Consider the following 20,229-nt stretch of genomic DNA (forward strand, 5'->3'; position numbering starts at 1 on the left):
CCTTTAGGTGGCAGTGCACGCTTTATTTATTTTTTCAAATTGTTTGCATCACAAATATTGCCTATTTAGGCATTGTGAAAGTCATTCTAATTAATTTGTTAGTATATGTAAGATCACTATGAAACTCTACAAGAGTCATAGAAGCCACATGGAATTTGCATTTTCTATGTACTCGCCGCGCTCAAAAGGAACTTCTGCTAATAAATGCAAGATGAGGCGTGCTTCCTTGCTATATTATTGATGGGAAATATTACATCACTTACCAACATGGAAAGATTCGCCTTCGTCCTGGTGTTTCGAAGCGTTCTGCTCTGCATTGACGTTTGCAACGGGAACCCTACAGACACAAAATGTTTTCACGTAGGGTTATGTGACGATAACAATAGAATGGCATATCAACTAGGCTAGTCAAGAAGGCACAGGCCTTTGTGCATGGGCTATTTCCCTGTTGTCACATAGAAGGGAGAGAAAAAGGAAAGGGCTAAGAGGTTATTCAGTTCTCAGTCCGGCTGGCTACGCTGGTCTTCTGGGAACAGTGAATCTATAATTAACCAAATGTGCAGGATCAACTGATTCTTATTTGTGCTCAAATATCACCATAGTGTTTGGAGTGTTCCGCTGCAAGACAATAACCAAGTCACTTTCGAGTGAAAGAATTGACATTCCGACAATAATAACACTCTATATTTCCCGTAAAGCATAATATGTATCTACATGACCAAACACAGATCTGCCACTTTTTCAGATTGAAAACTCTCCCAGTCTCAAATGTGATATCACGCGGCCCCTGCAGTAAAGAGGTGAGTGGTTTACCCATCTGCCTATGTAGATTAGATGCCTCCATTGCACCGTATTCCATACCAAGGAATAGCAACTTGCCGCAATTTCATTCCTTTCGATTCCTCAGAGTAAATAACTTAGCCCATGCATTACCACTGCGGGGAGGTGAACTAGCTACTCTCCGCCACATCATGTGGGGAGGGTGTAACAGCGCTATGCACACTGGAGACGGACAGTGCCAGGACGCCACGTATCGCGAAGAGGTGAGAGCGTGGATACACTCCGGAGACCTGAAGACGCATCGAAGGGCCATCCAGCGGCTTGAGGAGGCTTTGGCGAAGCAACGGAGAAAAGGAGCCGACAACCCATCTAACGGGCGCGGAGGCACCCGTTTAACTGTCGCCTAGTCAGAGCTCAACATCGTCGAGGTCTAGACTCTGATATTATCAGACTTTACTAATAGCCTTAGCCTTGATAGGAAACATCCGCACCCTGCGAGGTCGGGGACTTCCTACGCACCGGATATGTAAATAAATGTTATTTCTCTCTCTCTATCCGCGAATGGTCGGGCCGGTCCATTTCGTTCCTACAATATTTAAAACTTGAGAGAGGCATACCTTGACATAAATATCAAGCTAAGAATGACTGTAACAACATAAATTGGATGTCATCAGATGCATTAAGCAGTGCAAAAGTGCGCAAAAGACGCCATGGTTGAGCGATAGTTGTTAAGAGACTTATTTCATGCAGTACAACCAAACTCTTAGCTTCCATAGGGGCAGTTCTTAATTGATTGATTGATTGATTGATTGATTTGTGGGGTTTATCGTCCCGAAACCACCATTTGATTATGAGAGACACCGTAGTGGAGGGTTCCGGAAATTTTGACCACCTGGCGTTCTTTAACATGCACCCAAATCTGAGTACACGGGCCTACAACATTTCCGCCTCCATCGGAAATGCAGCCGCTGCAGCCGGGAATCGAACCCGCGACCTGCGGGTCAGCAGCCGAGTACCTTAGCCACTAGACCACCGCGGCGGGGCTAGGGGCAGTTCTTCCGCTACCTTTAGTACTTGCAGGGTCAGCACAATCTTAGGAAAAATGTTTGTAGTAAGCAGTTGACGGTCCATGTGTTTACTTGTTTAGAGCGTATTTTACAACCTTCCTCGCATCTCTTTAGTAAATGCCAGAAGCTAGTGGAGCTTGAAACTTTTGCCGTTATTGACCAGGACTGCATTCTTGGTTTTTATTAGCTAGATAAATACTAAGCTATATTCGTGGCCAGATCTCTCGTAGACACCACTGCATATTTTGCAGTAATCATGGCACTCTTTAGAAAAGTTTAGTCCAACCTCTATTTTGGTCGTTTGATTTGGTATAAAAACTCCATGCTAAGTAATGACACCATATATACAAACAAAAGGGCAGACGGTGTTGTGTAAAAGACGTTCATTACTTTTCTAAATTCTGTGGCTGCTAACCAGTAGACAGTTTGCTATTCTAACGAAGTAGCATTGAAGCAGCTGCTGCAGCGCATAGATACCAGCTAAATCTTGAAAATCTATGTGCGTGTTTGCGTGTACGTTCTCATCTGTGATTCGTTCATGCCTCCGTGTACATTGCTGTGATGCGTACTTGACTTGGCAAGTAAACGAATTAATTAGTGAGTACTAATATTTTAGCATAAACAATGACCCCTCGCCTATTTACCTATGAACACTCCTCTAACAAAGTTACCTTGATGTGGCAATGCACGGGCATATATCGGCGTGTGTTAGCTAAAAAAATGGCAGATACCTCGTACCGCGTGAATCGATGATATGTGAAGCACGAATAAGAAAGGTTGATATGTCGCTTATAAATTTGTGCAGCGTTACAAGGTGGACGTAAATAATGCCTTACACAACTTCAGTGGCATTATTATCATGTTTAAATGTGTCGTTTACCTTCGTCATCGATCCACGTCACGTGATACCAAATTTAGTATATGTGGAGCTAGCGAAACGACCACGAGCACGCGTGGTATGTTGTCATCTTCTTACACGAACGCGCGTCCGGATCATCATGCTTGCACCAGTCATGTACTTTCGTAGCCCTGCCGCGGTGGTCTAGTGGCTAAGGTACTCGGCTGCTGACCCGCAGGTCGCGGGATCGAATCCCGGCTGTGGCGGCTGCATTTCCGATGGAGGCGGAAATGTTGTACGCCCGTGTGCTCAGATTTGGGTGCACGTTAAGGAGCCCCATGTGGTTGAAATTTCCGGAGCCCTCGACTACGGCGTCTCTCATAATCATATGGTGGTTTTGGGACGTTAAACACCACAAACCAATCAATCAATCAAATGTCCTTTCGTCATTCATTGACGTCACGTCGTAACACCAAGGGATCCCTTCGTCCCTGGACGAAAGGATCCCGTGGTGTTACGATCGTCCTAACACGTCGTCGCCGGTGTTACGTCACGCAAACACCGACGTCACGTCGCCGGTGTTTGCGTCCTGCATCCCTTCGTCCAAGGGACGAAGGGATGCCGGACGTGCTGAAACGCGCATGCGTCAAAGCAACGGAGCGCGGTGCGCGCCTGTGAGTATATGACAGGACTGGTGCCTGGCGTAGCAACGCCGTCGTGACCAGACGAAGTGAACGCCGGTGAGCACACGCACTGCGTCACATCACGTCTTGGCACCTTGACTGTGGCATGCAGTCATGTTCTCACATGACATGCATCTCATGATTATCTTGTTTGCACCAGTCATATACCTTCGTCATCCATTGGCGTCACGTAATACAAAATCTGGGTTATGCGAAACTAGCGAAATGGCTGCAAGTGCATCTTCAGTGTGGCATGTAGTCGTGTTGTTACATCACACAAATGTCGTGATTATCATGTTTAAGACAGACAGACAGACAGACAGACAGACAGACAGATAGACAGATAGATAGATAGATAGATAGATAGATAGATAGATAGATAGATAGATAGATAGATAGATAGATAGATAGATAGATAGATAGATAGATAGATAGATAGATAGATAGATAGATAGATAGATAGATAGATAGATAGATAGATAGATAGATAGATAGATAGATAGATAGATAGATAGATAGATAGATAGATAGATATAGAGAGGTCCGGTGGTGACAAAGTGATGCGTCAACTTGTGTTTGATTGGCAGTTTGGTGTTCCGAGGCCTGGTAATTTCAGGGAATTCAGCCTGAATATTTTGAAAGTTTGACTCTGGACTGAAAGTGCAAATGCCGCATGAGTACAGGTCAGACTTCAGTCCGACAGAAGCAAGAGAAGTGACGTTTTCCTTGAGACGACGATCGCGAACGCTGACGTCAAGATTGAAGTGGCTCAGAAAGTCCCCTCCTAGGATGGCAATTCTGACGTCGGCCATAACGAAGAGTTATCGATATGTACGCCTGAGTCCGATGTCTATCGTCATTGACTGGACTCCATATGCTGCAATAGCAGTATTATTGACTGCGATTAGGCTTGAAATGGACTTGCCACCCCGGTGATGTTTAGCTGCTGCTGGTAGGATAGATAGCTCCGCTCCGGTGTCGACAAGGAGGCGGGTGCCGGTGATGCGGTCGACAACGAAGAAGAGGCGGCTTGAACGATGGCCCGTGTCGCTTTCCGCCGTTAGCGACTGGCCGGTGAGTTTCCCGTCCACGAGCATGGATGGGTGCAGCGAGTGGCTTGCTCTCTAAAACGACGGTGGTACCAGCATATGTTCTGCTCTGCCTCACTTGAGTGTCGGCGGTGCTGCGGGCTTCGAGCATGGGACGGCGAACGATGCCGTGCAGGCCGGTGTTTGTTGGACAGGGCGAGGTTTTCAACTGCTGCAGCCAGTCGGTCAACTCTGTCCTCTAAGCGACCTAACTGGTCTGCATGTTAGAGCCTTCCCGTTGCAGCAATAGACATTTTTGGTGAATCAGTGCAGTCGGTGATGCGGTTGGCGAGTTGAGCGAGACGTTCGAGAGTCACATCATCTGAGCCAGCGAGTGTCATCCGTGTTGACTGTGGCAGTCTCTGCAAAAACAACTCGCGAAGCAATGGATGTTGACGCTCCTCTGACGCTTGTTGGCCCAGCAGCTGACGCATTCGGTAGAGTAGTTGTGAGGGACGCTGGTCACCGAGCTCTTCATGAGACAGGAGCTGTTGCAGCCTGCTCTATTCGGACACCTCAAGACGTTTCAGGACGGTGCTTTTTAGTTCGTCGTAGGGCTTCTCCGATAGAGCGGAGGCGAGAACATCGTCCACGACGTCATCGATGTCAGGCGGCAGTGCTGAAACGACGTTCAGGTATTTCGACTGCTGCGATGTGATGCGTCGAAGCTCGAAGCGGGCCTCGATTCGGCTGTACCACACCCTGGGGTTTTCGGGCCAGAAATGAGGAAGTTTTAACTCCGAAGCGTTCGCGTTGGGTGAGCTTAATGTATATTCTTTGCTGACATGGCTGCTGTTTTTCCAAACGTCCCAGTCACCACTTTGTAGCGTACTCGCCCCACGGAGGCGCGAAAAGAGGGCACCGACACTCCTTGAAGTTTAGGACAAGACTAGTTTATTTTCCAAGAAATACAGGCTTCGAACGCGACAACCAAAAGGGGTGCGGCTGCGTATGTTCCGCGGCCCTCCGGAGATAACGTGAGGCATGTTGGTCGCGTCTGTGCCGTGCGCCTCGGCATACGAATTGGTATGCGCACACAAAATTATCGCGATCACTGGCGTCATCGCCCGCTACAAGTGCATGCGCACCCATTGCAATGCATTGCTAAATGTGCGATAGGGTCACCTTCCACACTTGATATAAGCTCCCTTAGCCTCGTATTAATGCACGTGAAAGTCTGCCCTATATATACACAACCACACGTCAGAGGTATACAGTACACCAGACTGTGTGCACGTTCAACAAACTTGAGCTTGTGTTTTATTCTGCGTTTTTTTAAATACACTGTTAACTTTCTCACATTTCAGGTTGACCAACGCGCACTCTTCCGATTTCGTTCTGGGTCGTAAACACCAATTTACATAGTACTTTCGCGCCACCTGTTGTTATCCTTTGCGATAGCCTGTGTGCAAAGAGATTGTTACCCCCTTAGATCTAGAACAGTCAGGCAACCCGTTTCCAAAAATGGTCCCATTCCAGGTTGCAGCTTCTTTAGTAGCCTGGTGACCTACAGTCAACGTCACGGAAAATGGATACCCTGCGTCCTGGAGCCTGTAGCCTGTTCAAGAAACGGTCACACCCGCAGGCTGACGTAAAGATCGAGTGCCTACATATAAGAAAAAGCCAGTGAATATTTGTGCCGCGTGAGCTCTAGGTTTTGCAGTTCTTGTTTTTTTTCAATCACTTAACTCGCTAGCAGTCGCTGCCTGTGCCGCAATCGCGAGGCGAGAAAGGGTAAGCGCTGAAGATAACAGAGGGGAAGTGGAGGCTTAATGCGTAAATGCCATTGAGAAGGATGCCTAGAGGGTTAAAAAAGGAGGGAGTGAGCGTAGATTAGCAGTCACTGCGTGTATCGGCGCTGAGAGGGTGGACCGAAGGGTAGGAGAGAGGGAGAAAGCCGCGCATGTGCCATAAGGGTGATCACGCCTCACACAGGATTGATCCTGGAGTCTTTGTGTACGCTTAAGCACACACGGACGCCCACATTCCAGTGCTTGGCTCAACGAAAGTGACTTTGACTCAAAACTAGCTAAAATTGTTTTATTTGGCTCACTCTGCCTCAAGCTCATCAATGTTTTACTCACCCAATATCACTCAGATTCGAATTCACAACCTTATCTGAGTTAGTGCGAGTCGACTAATTACTGCGTTTTATGACCTATGAAAGCATGGCATTAAACATTAGAGGTGTTAGTACTTGCTTAACAAAATTTAGGCGTGGTGATGCTGTCTGAAGGATATCTGATACATACTGTGGATTTGGAGGGTTGCCCATGGTTTTCTCGTACCAGTCATTCAAGATGCCATTCCAAGCCTCGTCGGAACTGGAAATGGTTAAGATGCATTTATGATCAAATGCTCACTCATAGCTGTGTATAACAATTTCTGTAATGTTTCTTATTACTAAACTATTGAATGAGAAAACCATCTCCTTTTTTTAAGAACGTGCTATCGGTCAACTTTCCGCAATGGCACCATGCTGCGCCGGCTGCTGCTTCCACGTGTTTAATCCGCATATTTAGCCCATAATGTTGACGGTGGAATCACCGCCACCGTAGATGAGTGCCAGAGCATTAAGCGTGTTATTTGAAGGTCGCAGGATTGGAGCCTTGTTGCGTCGAGTTACCTCAACGCCTTCTTTTCTTTTTTTTTTCAAGTTTATAATACTTGCTTCTACAAGGATCCCCTACATTTATTTGGGTATTGTATCACGCTCGTTCGCAAATCGCCAGAAGAGTGCACTGGTTTTCGGATTTTTAAACAAGGGGCTACATTCCAACATGCCTGAAGGTTGACGGCTTTCCAAGTCTCAAGACTTCCAGATCCGTCGAGTGCACCGATCGGTAAAAATACATTTTATTCATAGAAGACTATGTTGGCGACTCACCCTTCAACCTAGAGGACGCAATAAAGAGTGTCCTACTGTCCCACGCGTTCGCTACTGGGGAGCTCATCTCGCAGAGATATGCACATTGAACTCGAGAAACAGCGAGCGATTCGTCGTCGTGGAGAACGACGTTATAGACGCACGAAGTCATTTGATGCTTTGAGAGTGGTCAGACGCACACCCATTTAAATCTTTGGCACTTCACTTACGCTGCGAAGAGATTGACGGCGCATAATGTTTCTGTCGATGAATTGTCTGCGGGGACAACTCAAATGGGACAAAGACACCCAACTGTTTTGTATCTTCACGTGATCCCCAATTGGAGTGTTCGTTTTATATAAAAGAACTGAAGGCTGCGCTTGCTTTATGTAGACGTTCCACAGCGCCAGGACCTGACGGCATCCCCTACCGCACTCGGTGACACCTAGGAGATCAAGCTCGGAAGGTACCTTTGCTGTTATACAGCGACTCCTGGAAAACTGGCATGGTTCCACAGAAGTGGAAGTCAAGTCACCCGATTCCACTTCTCGAAGCCTGCAAGTCACCTTTGGATATTTCCTCTTACCGCCCGATCGCCCTCGCAAGCTCTGTGGGGAAATTATGGAAAGAATGATTTTACCCCATCTGAAATAGTACTTAAAAGTTCTACGAACTATATTGCCACGTTCCATTTCCCAAGTTTTTGTTATCGTCCCAAAACACCACATGATTCTCAGCGCAAACCGCGCCTGCAGTTTTCGAGAAGGTTCCAGACTGTAGTAGATCATTTCGATAAGATCACGCAAACTGTGCGAACGGTACAGATTGTTCTGGAACCTACGCCACCGCCAGCGATAACGCTAGAACTTTCGATGGCAAGATTATAAATGCTGACGCGCTTCGCCGCTTGTCAGCTGTTGATCGAAGGCCGACGCTCCGTTCGCCGCTATCAGTCCGAGACTGCTATCTGTGCGAGACGGCTGCTGTAACTGGACTTGCCGTTTGCCGGGCACAGGTTCACCCAAATAAACTGTTAAATCCCAACACGAAGTCTCCTGTCTTCGGCCACGTCACGACCCCATGACATCTGGTGAAGGTGCTGCTTCGTTCATGCACCGGACGCCGCCGTCAAGCCGTGAACCCAGCCCACGTCGCGGAGAAGACACCGACGCCAACCAGGAGCAGCGAACAAGCCGCCGACAGCAAGGGCTACCACCGGAGTACGGGCTTCTACAAGACAAGGCGCGGAAAACCAAGGCCATGACCGCGACTGCAGCGACAATGACAACCGCAGCGTCCCAGCCCACGATGGTCATGCATCAACCCAGGGAACCACCAATTTTCCATGGGTCATCGTTCGAAGACCCGGAGTCCTGGTTAGAAACATACGACCGTGTGGCCGCCCTACACCACTGGGACCATGACGAAAAGCTGCGTCGTGTGTTCATCCATTTGGAAGACACTGCAAGGACCTGGCTCGAAAGTCGGGAGTCCACGCTCCAAACGTGGGATGTTTTCTGCGGCGCATTCCTGCAAACGTTCGTGAGCGTCGCTCGCAAAGAGAGGGCTGCTGCTTTATTAAAGGCCCGGGTTCAGCTACCAAATGAAAATGTCCCCATTTTTCACAGAAGAAATGACCCGACTATTCCGTCACGCTGACCCAGACATGCCTCAGGAGAAAAAAGTTCGTTTCCTCATGCGAGGGGTCAAACAGGAGCTCTTCGCGGGACTGATGAGAAACCCACCGAAAACCGTCCAAGAATTTGTAGCCAAAGCGGCCACTATCGAAAAGACCCTGGACATGCGCACCAGACAGTATAATCGTCGCCTTACTGCCGATTGCGCTGCTGCTCAAGCCAGTAACTCCGGAGACCTGCCTGAAACGATCCGAGCGATCGTGCGGGAACAGCTGCGCAAGCTGTTGCCTTCGACGCAGCCTCAAGTAAATTCAATCGCCGACAATGTGCGAGAAGAAGTTCGGCAATCGCTTCAATTTCCCCACGAACCGCTGCCCGAGCCAGAAGCTATGAGCTACGCCGCTGCATTGCGCCACAACGCTCCTCCCCGTCCACGCCAAAACGCCGCCCCATCGCAGTTTGGTCGACAGACGCCACCGCCGCCACCACCCCCACCGACGTCATACCGTTCGCCAGCGGCCCAGCGCAGTGCACTGAGGAGGACTGACGTCTGGCCCACCCCTAACCATCGCCCGCTCTGCTACCACTGCGGCGAGGCCAGACACACATACCGTTGTTGCCAGTACCGACAGATGGGACTGCGTGGCTTTGCCGTCAATTCACCGCGTCCACAGCCAGGAGAACGACCACGTGACATCGCCGACTACCTGACAGGAACTCGGTGCCCTTCGCGTTCGCCGTCGCCCAGCCGCCGCACGTCACGGCACCACCGGCAGTACTCTGGCCCAACGCGGGGCCGGTCTCCTAGCACGTATCCGGGAAACTAAGGGCAGCAACCGGTGGAGGTGCGGTTGCTGTGCGACGAACTAGCGAAGATCCTCCGACGACGACGACGCCGTGATCGAGCTTTCCGAACACAACGTCAACCAGGCAAAGCCCTGACGGTGAAAGCTCACTTACCGAAGGTGGCCTGACGACGCAACATGGAAGCAGCGGAACAACCAGACGCAGCCGTGACCCGACGCCACGCCCTAACTGTAATGCGAGACGGCGAACTAGCGACCTCGACGTTCTTATCGACGGCCACAGTGTGACTGCTCTCGTCTATACTGGAGCCGACTATTCTGTCATCAGTGGGTCATTCGCCGCGAAGTTAAAAAAAGTTAGGACAGCTTGGAAAGGCCCTGAAATCTGCACAGCCGGAAGTCATCTCGTAACGCCTGCAGGAATCTGCACAGCGAGAGTCACCATTAGCGGCCGTATTTATCCTACAGACTTCGTTGTCCTACAGCGTTGCTCGAGAGATGTCATCCTTGGCATGGACTTCTTATGCCGCCATGGTGCTGTCATCAACGTAAAAACAAAGTTGATAACGTTATCCACAGAAGAAGCACTACCGCCGCGCACGCCGTCAGGACACCATGCCTTGAATGTTCTGGAAGAACAAGTCACCATTCCGCCTCGCTCAAGCGTCATTATTTCAGTCGGCGCTCCTAAATCGCCTGACTTGGAAGGCGTCGTTGAAGGCAGTCAGCATCTGTTGGTCACCCGAAATATTTGCGTCGCAAGAGGAATTGCAGAGCTGCGGGGAGGAAAAGCAGCGGTCATGCTCACGAATTTCAGCAATGAGTACAAACATGTGAACAAAGGTTAACGGTCGCATACATCAAAGAAATTGTCGAAGCCACCAGTGCTTTCGCCTTCGCCGATTCTGCGGAACCTGCTCAGGGAAACCAAGCCCCTCCCGTAGCTTTCGACGTCAATCCCAGACTTCCGAACGATAAGCAAGAACAGCTCAAGGCCCTGCTCCTGCAATACGAAGATTGCTTTTTGTCGTCATCGAAAATTCCAAGACCCCAATCACGAAACATCGCATAATAACCAAAGAAAATGCCAGACCACTCCGTCAGAGTCCGTACAGGGTTTCAACGCGAGAACGTGAGACCATGAAAAGACAAGTTGATGAAATGCTGCGGGATGACATTATCCAGCCGACCAAGAGTCCATGGGCATCCCCCGTGGTGTTTGTGAAGAAAAAGGATGGGACCCTACGTTTCTGCGTCGATTATCGCCGCCTGAACAAAATCACAAGAAAGGACGTGTATCCTCTCCCACGAATAGACGACGCACTTGATCGGCTCCATAATGCCAAATACTTTTCGTCAATGGACCTCAAGACTGGCTATTGGCAAATTGAAGTCGACGAAAGAGACCTAGAGAAGGCGGCGTACATAACACCGGACGGCCTCTTCGAGTTTAAGGTGATGCCCTTCGGCCTTTGCTCAGCGCCTGCAACTTTTCAACGCGTTATGGATACAGTACTGGCAGGATTGAAGTGGCAGACTTGCCTTGTGTACTTGGACGACGTCGTCGTGTTTTCCTCGAGTTTCGACGAGCATCTTCGGCGCCTTGAAGCTGTACTTCAAGCCATCAAGACTTCCGGACTCACACTGAAGCCAGAAAAGTGCAGATTTGCCTATGAGGAGCTCTTGTTTCTGGGGCACGTTATCAGTAAGTCTGGAGTTTGTCCCGATCCACGGAAAACAGCCGCCATTGCCGACTTCTCGCCGCCCACTGACAAAGAAGCCGTGCGCCGATTTCTGGGCCTGTGCGCCCATTATAGGCGGTTCGTAAAAAACTACGCCCGCATCGCCAATCCTCTCACTAACCTTACCAAGGCCGACATGAAGTTCAAGTGGGAAACGCCACAGGAACACGCTTTCCAGGAGCTTAAACATCGCCTCCAGGCGCCTCCGTTACTTGCCCATTTCGACGAATTCGCCGAGACAGAAATACATACTGACGCAAGCAGCGTAGGTCTTGGCGCCGTTCTTGTACAGAGGGCTGACGGACTTGAAAGGGTTATTAGTTACGCCAGCGGATCGCTATCCAAAGCAGAAGCAAATTATTCCCCAACAGAAAAGGAGTGCCTTGCCATCATCTGGGCTACGTCGAAATTTCGCCCTACCTCTACGGCAGGCCCTTCAAAGTCGTGAGCGACCACCACGCCTTTTGTTGGCTAGCCATCTTGAAGGATACCTCTACGGCAGGCCCTTCAAAGTCGTGAGCGACCACCACGCCTTGTGTTGGCTAGCCATCTTGAAGGACCCTTCAGGTCGCCTCGCACGATGGAGCCTGAGACTTCAAGAATATGACATTACTGTCATTTACAAGTCCGGCAAAAAACACTCCGACGCCGACTGTCTCTCTCGTGCGCCTGTCGACCAACCGCTACCCGACGACCCGGATGACGACTACTTCTTGGGAACGATAACTACCGACGACTTCGCTGAACGACAACGCGCCGACCTGGAACTTAAGGCCCTAATAGAAGATCTTGAAGGCAGGACCGCCGAAGTCCCGAAGGTATTCAAGCGCGCACTTGCGTCGTTCTTTCTACGAAACGGTCTTCTACAAAAGAAAAACTTTTCACCGCTTCGAGCTAAGTACCTCCTTGTGGTGCCTCCATCTCTGCGACCAGAAATCCTGCAGACCCTGCACGACGATCCGACGGCAGGGCAACTCGGTGTTTCTCGCACGCTCGCAAGGATACAAGAAAGGTACTACTGGCCACGTCTTACCACCGACGTCACTCGTTATGTGAGGACATGCCGGGACTGTCAGCGATGCAAGACACCACCGACAAGGCCAGCGGCACTTCTGCAGCCAATTGATCCACCTTGCCGACATTTCCAGCAGATTCGTATGGACCTACTGGGGCCGTTCCCGACGTAGGCTTTTGGAAACAAGTGGATCGTGGTAGCTACCGACTACCTCACCCGCTACGCCGAGACAAAAGCCCTGCCAAAAGGCAGTGCATCCGAGGTAGCTAAGTTCTTCGTCGAAAATATCGTCCTACGTCACGGCGCCCCGGAGGTCCTTATCACCGATAGAGGAACGGCATTGACTGCCGACTTAACTCAAGCGATCTTGGCATACAGCCAAACAAACCACCGCCGGACGACAGCGTACCACCCACAGACCAACGGCCTCACCGAGCGGCTTAACAAGACGATCGCCGACATGCTGTCAATGTACGTCGATGTCGAACACAAGACGTAGGACGCCATTCTTCCGTATGTGACCTTCGCATACAACACGGCGGTGCAGGAGACGACGCAGCTATCTCCATACAAATTGGTCTACGGAAGGAGCCCGGCAACGACGCTCGAAGCCATGTTGCCCAACGTCACCAACGAAGAAATCCTCGATGTGAGCGAGTACCTTCAACGCGCCGAAGAAGCCCGACAACTTGCGCGTCTCCGTATCAAGAATTAACAGACGACCGACTGCCACCGTTACAACCTTCGACGACGCTTCGTGGAATACCAGCCCGGTGAACGTGTTTGGGTGTGGACGCCGATACGCCGACGTGGACTAAGTGAAAAGCTTCTGCGACGGTACTTCGGACCGTACAAGGTGGTTCGACGTCTCGGCCCACTTGATTACCAGGTTGTCCCCGACGGCATCACGAACTCTCAACGACGCCGATCGCGACTTGATGTCGTCCATGTCGCGCGCCTCAAGCCATTTCATGCGCGTTAACAATGTTTTTTTTGTATTATTGTTGTATCGTAATTTATTCATTGTACTTTCTTGCATTATTATTGTACCTTCATCTTTAGTTAAAGCAGCCTCGCCGCGGTGGTCTAGTGGCTAAGGTACTCGGCTGCTGACCCGCAGGGCGCGGGTTCGAATCCCGGCTGCGGTGGCTGCATTTCCGATGGAGGCGGAAATGTTGTAGGCCCGTGTGCTCAGATTTGGGTGCACGTTAAAGAACCCCAGGTGGTCTAAATTTCCGGAGCCCTCCACTACGGCGTCTCTCATAATCATATAGTGGTTTTGGAACGTTAAACCTCACATATCAATCAATCTTTAGTTAAAGCATCGGGACGATGCCTTTTTTCAGAGGGGGGCAATGCCACGTTCCATTTCCCAAGTTTGTGTTATCGTCCTAAAACACCACACGATTCTCAGCGCAAACCGCGCCTGCAGTTTTCGAGAAGGTTCCGGACTGTAGTAGATCATTTTGATAAGATCACGCCCACTGTGCGAATGGTACAGATTTTTCTGGAACCTACGCCACCGCCCGCGATAACGCTAGAACATTTGATGGCAAGAGTATAAATGCCGACGCACTTCGCCGCTTGTCAGTCGTTGATCGAAGGCCGACGCTTCGTTCGCCGCTATCAGTCCGAGACTGCTATCTGTGCGGACTGCTGCTGTAAATGGACTTTCCGTTTACCGGGCACAGGTTCGCCCAAATAAACAGTTAAATCCCAACACGAAGTCTCCTGTCTTCGGCCACGTCACGACCCCGTGACAATATACAGATGACATGTGCGGGTTCAGACGAGGCCGCTCATCAATTGACAATATAGTTGACTTGGTGACATATGTAGAGCACCAGAAGGCCTGCAAACGGTGATGTGCTGCTCTGTTTCTTGAGGTTAAATGGCTTACCACAATGTCATCCACGAAGCCACTCAACAAATTAAAAGGAGTAGGACTCGGTGGTAAGATATATACGTTTGTTCAGAGCTACCTACAGAATAGGTATTTTCACGTGCAGACAGAGATTGGCCCGACACCCGAGTATCACTTTAGCTGAGGAGTCCCGTAAGGCGGAGGGCTAAACCGGACATTGTTCAACCTAACATTATTTGGACTAGTTGGCAAGCAGCCAGGCAGCGTACGACTTTCCATTTATGCAGATGACATCTGTGCGCAGACACCAGGTGTGACTTGACTTCAACTTCGCGCTCGACTTTAGAAGGTAGCATCAGTGACATCGCACCACCTACGTAAAAAAGGCCTCGTAATCGCAAGTGGAAAGCGAACAGTCGTGGCTTTTACAAGAAGGTCATTGTCCGCCTACAGCATATCAATTAACGGGCAATTGGTGTCACCCAGCCGGAGTCACAGGTTCTTGAGAGTCATAATCGAGCGAAATCGGCCTAAAACCCCACACGTACACTACGTGAAAAAGCGGCTGACCACCATTTGTCACTTGTTCAGGTTCCTTGCCAGAAGAAGTCTCGGAGTGTCTAGCGAGTCTATGTTACAGCTGTACAAGATATTATTTATTGGATTCCTGCGATACAGCCTACCTGTTATATCTAACACTTTCAAAACTAACCTGCGCACACTCCAAAATATTCAAGCCCACTCTCTTAGGGTATGCCTTGGTTTACCACGTTGTGCCTCGACGGCTAGAACCCTTGCCATTGCCATTGCACAGGACTACTCGATCGTGACGCACATCACCATTTAAACGATGCGTACATACCTCAGGCAACGCGATCGGAATCCTTCCCACCACTTGGCAACCATCGCTACTGAGAGGCCCCGCTTGAAATTCAGTGCAATTGTCTATCCACATTGTGATTCGTTTACATCAGGTTTTACGCCTGCGGAAAAATTGATGTATCTTTCGTGGTGCCCGACACTTTCACAAGTGCGTCTTCAGATGCCAGGAATACAAAAAAACAATCAAATTCGCTTTCATCAGCCCTAAAAGAATTAAGCTTCCACATCTTGCACACAATATACAATCCCAACGTGCACATATACACCGATGGTTCAACCACAGCGTCTGGTTCTGGCGGTGCGGTGGTGATTTCAGCTAGAGGAATCACTCTGCGAATCAAGCTGTCACACGTCACTACGTCTACGGTGACATAACTTGTGGCTTTACGTGTCAGCCTAGAGTACATAAAATCCGAGAGACCGAGTAATCGGTCTGTGTTTTCTGACATGAAACCAGCCCTACAGTCAGTCATTCAACGAGGTTGCCACAAACAGTTAACATATGAGGTTGTCAAGCTTGTTCACCACGTCACTGAAACAGTCCACGAGTTCAATTATCATTGGCTACCTGGTCATTGTGAGAAGAGTGGCAATGATTGCGCAGACAATGCGGCTCGCACATCCCGCCAAGAAGAGCACACCCTTCCGAATACTTTGTCAACGACAGGCGCTGCAACGCAACTTCGCCACCTGACACGTATTCTGTGTCTGCTGGAGTGGAACACCCCAAGCATAAGACATACGAGACTCTACCAAATAAATTCTCAACTGGACCTCTATCTGAACTTCGACCTCTCTCCAAACTTCGTTGACGTCAAGCTTCGCTTCTTTGTTGTCCTTGGGTGGGGGTTGCCTTCACAAAAACACATAAAACCCTCATTGCATTGACCGACAACGCGGATTGCGACGTCTGCGGCACCAAAGAAGACATTGTTATCTGCTATACCGTTGCCCTCGATTCGCCTCTGTAAGACAGAAGCTTTCTGACGCATTGCAACAACTGAGCGGTCGACCACTCTGTATGCAGATGCTATTGAAACACCGTCCTCGTCTGTCGTTGGCTCAAAATGCAGTCAAGGTCGTCTTGTACTTTTTGACGACTACAGGCCTATGTCAGTACCTTCAACTTTTGTGTAGTGCCACCACTGCATACGCGTCAGGCTATTGACTGACAATCCTTTTTTTGCCTCTTTCTCTTCTCTTTCCTCTCTCTCTCTCTCTCTCTCTCATCTTTATACTCCCCTTTCCGATTCACCCAGCGTAGGGTAGCAATCCGGGCATGTGCCTTCTTCCTACCTTCTCTCTTGTTGATCTTTTCCTCTCCATTTTTGTTAGTCCACATTATTATTGTGGCGAAAGAAAACAAGCCCTTAGGTTAAATTTCTTTCTTTCTTCATTTTCTTCTTTACTTAAAGATATGTGAATCAACCTGGGAAGAGGTCCACGACAATTATGAAGCACAATTTAGCAATAACTGATTATTCCCAAAATGGCTTCTTTCATTCTAACAATGCAGAATATGTGAGACATAGGAATAGCCTGAAGAATCACTGATCTGTATGCGATAACTGTCACACATGTAGTTTCTTTCAATCAAATGCAGAAAAGTTACAGGGCCCCCACACCACGCTCTGCTGCAAAACTGCTCCGTTGCTTGTACTCGGTTGTGCTGTGGCACTGCTGTCAGGTGACGACCTACGCAACAGTCTATCTGCTTCTGACCACATTTGACTGTGCTGACTGCAGTATACAACACCATGCCACAAGACAACGACCACACATTGCGTATACTACATCGTAGGTCCGCTGCGCAAGAGATTGTTGGCACAGTGCAGGTGAAGGCTTACGCGACTATCGGCCGGTTCTGTTTGCGTTAGACGCTTCAGAGCCAAATTCGTATCGTCGATGCACTATGTGCTTACTGTACGCGATTAGTTTCAATATTTATTTCTGCAGAATCTTCATAGATTGTGATACGTGTTCTGACTAAAATAGAAAAAAAAACGGTAGCAATCGCAATTTCTCGTGCATGCGTAAATGTTTAACGGAAAAATACGATGCTTATTGCAACAAGCTGGCACTGTGGTGGCAGACTTCATTAAATAACACAATCTGAACCCGCAGCTATGCAATCGGATTTTGATTGTGCGCAAGCGCGTTTCCCGCCAGCCTGTGTGGAGCATTCGGAATCGCAGTGCTGGCGAAAGCATCCTCGTGCGCTTGACTACCTATGCATCAGCCTACTGAAGGCCACAGCCTATCTGTATAGGCTTTTGTGAGAAGACTACATGTAAAGTGCAACATCATCTTACTACCATTGCATAATAATTTGCATATCTAGGGAATGACTTGCCGGAACTATGATACGATCATATGGCCTTAGTGAAATTCTACAGAAATTTTCACTATCTGGTTCTCGCGTGCAATTTCATCAAACATTGCTCTGGCCCCAAACCTTTTTGGTCCATCAAAATGCGACCAGCATTGCCGCAATTGAACACATGGTTTTTCTGTCGCACTCCAAGCACCATGACCATTGTATCAACGTGGCGGAAGCTGCTATTTATTCATTCGCACACAAGTAGTCACTATACTAAAGAGGGTAAAATGCAGTCATCCTGCGCAACGCATCGTAGGTCTGAGAAGACGCCGTATGCGAAAAATAGGAACCGTCACAACTCCGGAAAGGAATAGAAGCCAAGACATTCAGTCATTTACGTGCCGTGATTCGGGGTACACGAATTCACGAGAGTATTCTATAAAAGCTCACCTGGAATTTTCTTGAGTCGAGCTTGCCTCTCGCATTTCCGGATGTGCCGTGTAGCTTCCACCACCAATCGTGCTATGTCGACTTGGTTGTTCTTCATGGGCCATTTTCTTTGGTCTAAATGGGCAAGTCGGGGTGTATGCATAGGTGTTCGACAAAACTCTCACCTGGCTATGACTTGGGACGTGTCTTCCCGGTATGTTTTTACGAGAAGCTGCCGATACCAATCGTAAAGTATTGTGGCAGTTGTCCTTCTTCGGCCATGTCCCTTGTTTTACGTGGGAAACTGACGGGCGCTCATCCCGGTGAAAAAAGCGCAGACAGCCATCAACCGACGATAAGGGCAGCTTTCCGCGCTGTGCCATAAAGGAAGGCATAGCATCGGCACGTGACACAGCGCATGCGCTTCCTAGCGCGAACCGTGTATAATAAATAGCCGCTTGAGGCTTTGTATATTTCTGACAAAGCGTGATAATCTAGGCTGCCTGGATGCTGCTATATCAAGCATATCCACATTCTCACCTGCGTTGGCAAAGTCCACAGTGTCGTCCGGCTGCTTGTTGCGATCGCCAATCAGTAATGAATGAATATTTAGCGAAATGTTGTTTTGTTAACCACGCTTACTTCCACATCTTTGCTCGTAGTGTTGTTGCGAGATGGCAGCGTTGCGACGTTCAAACCTCGTTCATACCCAGTTGCGCACGATCCGGTTTAAGGTAACGATTTCCAACTGTTCGTTTATTTAGCTGAAAGCATCCATTTGAGCGAAGATGGGCACAAACCGGTAGAACTCCAACAGCAAATGAGATGCATCAAGCTTCCTGAGAGGCTTAGAGAAATCAGTATACTCCACTAAGAATGCCAAAGCCATTGAGTGCATGTCCTTCACACGCCGGCTCGTCATGTTCTTGAAATAGTAGGATCACTCATTGTATAAATTAATATGTTCCCAAATGCTGCAGGGCTTCTACCTTGAGGTCTTAGAGCGTGTTACACTTCAACACTTCTTTTATCAGCCGGGCTGTTTACACGAGCTGATGGTAGTAGTCCAGCAAACAAAAATTGTTGTCGTCATGAACCCGCATGAGCTATATTCGTCCTCTGTTTTGTTCACAGAACCCCTGCACCGTTTGTTAGGTATGCAATGAAGTAATAATCGGCCGCATAGAACGTCCGCGCAAATGACGTCATTATGAGAGATGCCGCTGTGAAGGGCTGCAGAAATTTCCACCACCTGAGGTTCTTTAACGCGCACCTACGGCGAAGTATACGGGTGTCGAGCATAAATTCAGCGCTACCGAAAATGCGGGCGCCGTGGGTTGGATTCGATCCCGTGACCAGTGGGTCTGAGCACTGGAGCATCATAACTGCTAGACCACCAGGGTGTAATGGGACAGCTCCGATGAGTGAGAGAACGGATGTAGGAGAGAAAGGAGGACATATAGAAAAATTCTTGGCAAAATAAAATAATAAATTTTCGAAAAAACGGGCTTCAGACGCGAGCTACCTACGATCTGAAGGCGAGCATCAATACCACTCGGCGCCAGCCAGGCATGCACCAGCAGAGAAAAATGCACTTTCTATAGAATTGCTAAGGAAAGGAATTAGAGAGCGAAGGGGCCGTAAGGAGGATAGATGTGAAGTTCGGAGGAGAAAAAAGGGTCTGGATGAGAGGGGTATATAGCTTAGAAAGAAGCAGAAAAAGATAATAAGAAAGAAAAAATACAAATACACAGAGACAAAAGTGCTGTAGGAAACAATAGGTGAAAAAGAAGCAAAGATGGCCTCCCAGTTTCGCACTTCCTTGAGGCTTCGCGCCACCATTTTGAAGCTGACTTCACCCCTCCCCTTCCATATTGTCTGTATTGTAAACGCCGAATTAAATGACAGATATTCCCTTTGATTACGAAATAGCAACAAAAGTTTCAAGCAACGCTCTCACAGAATCAAGGATAATGTGGTCACGCATTTCTTGCATTTTAGTCTCGACTCATCATGAAAGCGCCTGGAAGGTGTTTACCTGGTGACTCAGATCAGGCATGACACTCGTATTCCCCAATGAACGAGGAAGCAGCTGTTTTAAGTTGGGCAGACTGATCCGGTGAGGTTGCATTACTTACCTCTCTATCGAAGGAGAGCTTCTTTTTATCTTCATATTTACTGCATATGTGTATTTTGGGATTTTTAATTTTTT

At 48.8% G+C, this 20,229-nt stretch overlaps 1 protein-coding gene and 1 long non-coding RNA gene across 3 annotated transcripts in view; one reads left to right on the forward strand and one right to left on the reverse strand.

Annotated features, from left to right (window-relative positions):
- LOC119183802 (uncharacterized) overlaps window positions 1–18,377 on the reverse strand; it is a 43,005-nt gene extending 24,628 nt beyond the window's left edge. For both annotated transcript variants that reach the window (XM_075875702.1, XM_075875701.1), the window contains exons 1-3: window positions 18,039–18,377; window positions 6,709–6,780; window positions 264–337 (exon numbers count right to left, since the gene is read on the reverse strand). In XM_075875702.1, the coding sequence (XP_075731817.1) occupies window positions 264–337; window positions 6,709–6,780; window positions 18,039–18,142 (250 nt within the window). In that variant the 5' untranslated portion in view covers window positions 18,143–18,377. The remainder of the gene's footprint in view (window positions 1–263; window positions 338–6,708; window positions 6,781–18,038) is intronic.
- Window positions 1–20,229, forward strand: part of LOC142774737 (uncharacterized) — a 56,790-nt gene that overhangs the window by 14,591 nt on the left and 21,970 nt on the right. The window contains exon 2 of the long non-coding RNA XR_012886526.1: window positions 746–800. This is a non-coding gene — a long non-coding RNA (uncharacterized LOC142774737). The remainder of the gene's footprint in view (window positions 1–745; window positions 801–20,229) is intronic.

The sequence above is a fragment of the Rhipicephalus microplus genome, chromosome 10 (assembly GCF_043290135.1).
Source record: "Rhipicephalus microplus isolate Deutch F79 chromosome 10, USDA_Rmic, whole genome shotgun sequence".
NCBI lineage: Eukaryota > Metazoa > Arthropoda > Arachnida > Ixodida > Ixodidae > Rhipicephalus > Rhipicephalus microplus.